The 1,997-nt window shown below is 36.4% G+C and overlaps 1 protein-coding gene across 1 annotated transcript; it reads left to right on the forward strand.

The window, feature by feature from the left end:
- Positions 1–6: 6 nt before the first annotated feature.
- On the forward strand, positions 7–732 carry LOC106944202 (ladderlectin-like; the record flags this gene model as incomplete). The annotated part of the gene is made up of 3 exons (XM_015027418.1): positions 7–33; positions 109–223; positions 398–732. Coding segments are annotated over 3 exons (219 nt in total), but the record flags the coding sequence as incomplete, so codon positions are not given.
- Positions 733–1,997: the final 1,265 nt, after the last annotated feature.

The following is a 1,997-nucleotide window of genomic DNA, read 5'->3' on the forward strand; positions in this document are numbered from 1 at the left end:
AAGACCTGGATTGGAGGCTCTGATGCGCAGGAGGTATTTCACTTATCACAACATTTTTATTTTGCTTCATGTGACTAACTTTCTATTAAGTTTAGTTTGGTTTTCCAGGACAATAACTGGTTCTGGATTGATGGTACTCCTTTCCTCTATACAAACTGGTGTCCTGGAGAGCCGAATAACTACGGAGGACGGAAGCAGGATTGCTTACAAATTAACTTTGGAGGTAAAGCTATGTTTTGCAAAAATGAAATTGCCTGAATAAGAGGAATATAACTTCAGAGGTTGGAATTTATTGTTTTAGCCAGGCATGATATCTGCAATTCTTGTTTTCATGTCACCACCTTCATTCTTTCAAACTGATTAGACAAATACTTTCGCTCTTTTTTTTATTTTTCAGATCATAAGTGCTGGGATGACGTCCAGTGCTATTTCCCAAAACCATCTGTATGTGCCAAGAAAGTCAGATTCATCTAGTGAATCCTAAAAGCAGGACCGAATCCTGGAACCTGGAATGAGTATAGATACATGAAGAGAAGCGACTGTGTCCATCAAAATCTTTTTCTTAATATTGCTCTTTCGCTTTTAAGCAACGTAAAAGACAAAAAATATCTGCAACACTTTCAGATTAAGGTTGTCTGTTTCGTCTTAAGTCTTCAGTAATAGGCGACTGGTTTTGTGGAAGACTGCTTTTAGCAATGCTTTATTCTATAAATAAATAAAAAGCTCAAGCAAAAAAAAAAATTAGTCTGTTTTATTCAACAACAAGCTAAACCCAGCCAGAACTATGAATAAGATGTTTTTGTGGTGACCATTTCTATCTTTGTTTAACATGATAGCGAGTAAAAAAGGAAGTGCAGCAAATGCTGTGTCATATTAAATTTAGATGAAATTTGGTGATTTGTCATAGTTAGCTTTTATTTTAAAAGAAACAGACAATGTTTCTTAAAAGTAACAGAAAGCTCCCTTGGAGCAAATCATCATTGAATTCCACATTAAAGTTTGACTTTGTACGTGCGAGGACTGAGGCAAACATAGAGGACTGTGGGAAATGATACAAGTTTTACGTGTGTGGGGTCGGTTGGACCCCATTTCTGGGCACAGAAATGGGCCGCTGTGACAACACTGATGTGTTCACAGGTTGAGTTTCGTTAAATCAAGACACCTGTTCATTGTTGCCTTTGAACCGTAATAACTGGAACATTGACCAACATATTTGATGTTCATTGACAAAATGTAATGTATGTTACTGGTTTTCACAATTGTTCGTTATTTGTGATGTTTTTAATGTTTTCAGGATGTAAAGCACTTTGAACTGCCATGTTGCTTAAATGTGCCACACAAATAAACTTGACTGATTGATTTACTGCATGAACAAACTTATTCACATGGTTTTATATACATTTGTTATGTAATGGAAACACCACAATTCAGAATTAGCAGAATGTCAACAAAGATTTGTGCACATTTGTCATGGAAACGCAGCTGGTGACCAGAAACATAAAGACAGCCACTCATGCATGAACTCATACCTGATTAAATGAAAACAAAAATCCTGACCGTCATGTTTTTGGACTAAGGGAGGAAGCTGGACTCCAAAGTAAACCCACATGAGCAGAGGGATAAAAATGCATGCTGGGAAACCAGAGGCCAGTAAATTAAACTCCAGACTTTCTTGCTGTACCAACAGTACCACTGTAGCTCTGGCTTGTTCTTTGTTGTTGACAAGTTTAACTCGAGGAAATCCTGCAGCGCAGTGGGAGAGAAACATCACATCATTCTGAAATCAACATGTTCATTCACCAACTGCTGCTTTAGAGAAAATACATATCTCGGTTGTTAGATGTGTTTCTGAATGATTTGACATTCAAGATTTTATTATTCAGAAAAAAACATTATTTTGATAAAAATCAAATATTAAAACTGAAGCTGAACAGTTATGACTGTTTTTTTGCATGTGTTAAGTAGTTATTTTTTCTCGGTTTTGTAACGTAGCTTCC

This window comes from Poecilia latipinna, unplaced genomic scaffold, assembly GCF_001443285.1.
Source record: "Poecilia latipinna isolate Pla-1442-1.1 unplaced genomic scaffold, P_latipinna-1.0 Scaffold7340, whole genome shotgun sequence".
Classification (NCBI taxonomy): Eukaryota; Metazoa; Chordata; class Actinopteri; order Cyprinodontiformes; family Poeciliidae; genus Poecilia; species Poecilia latipinna.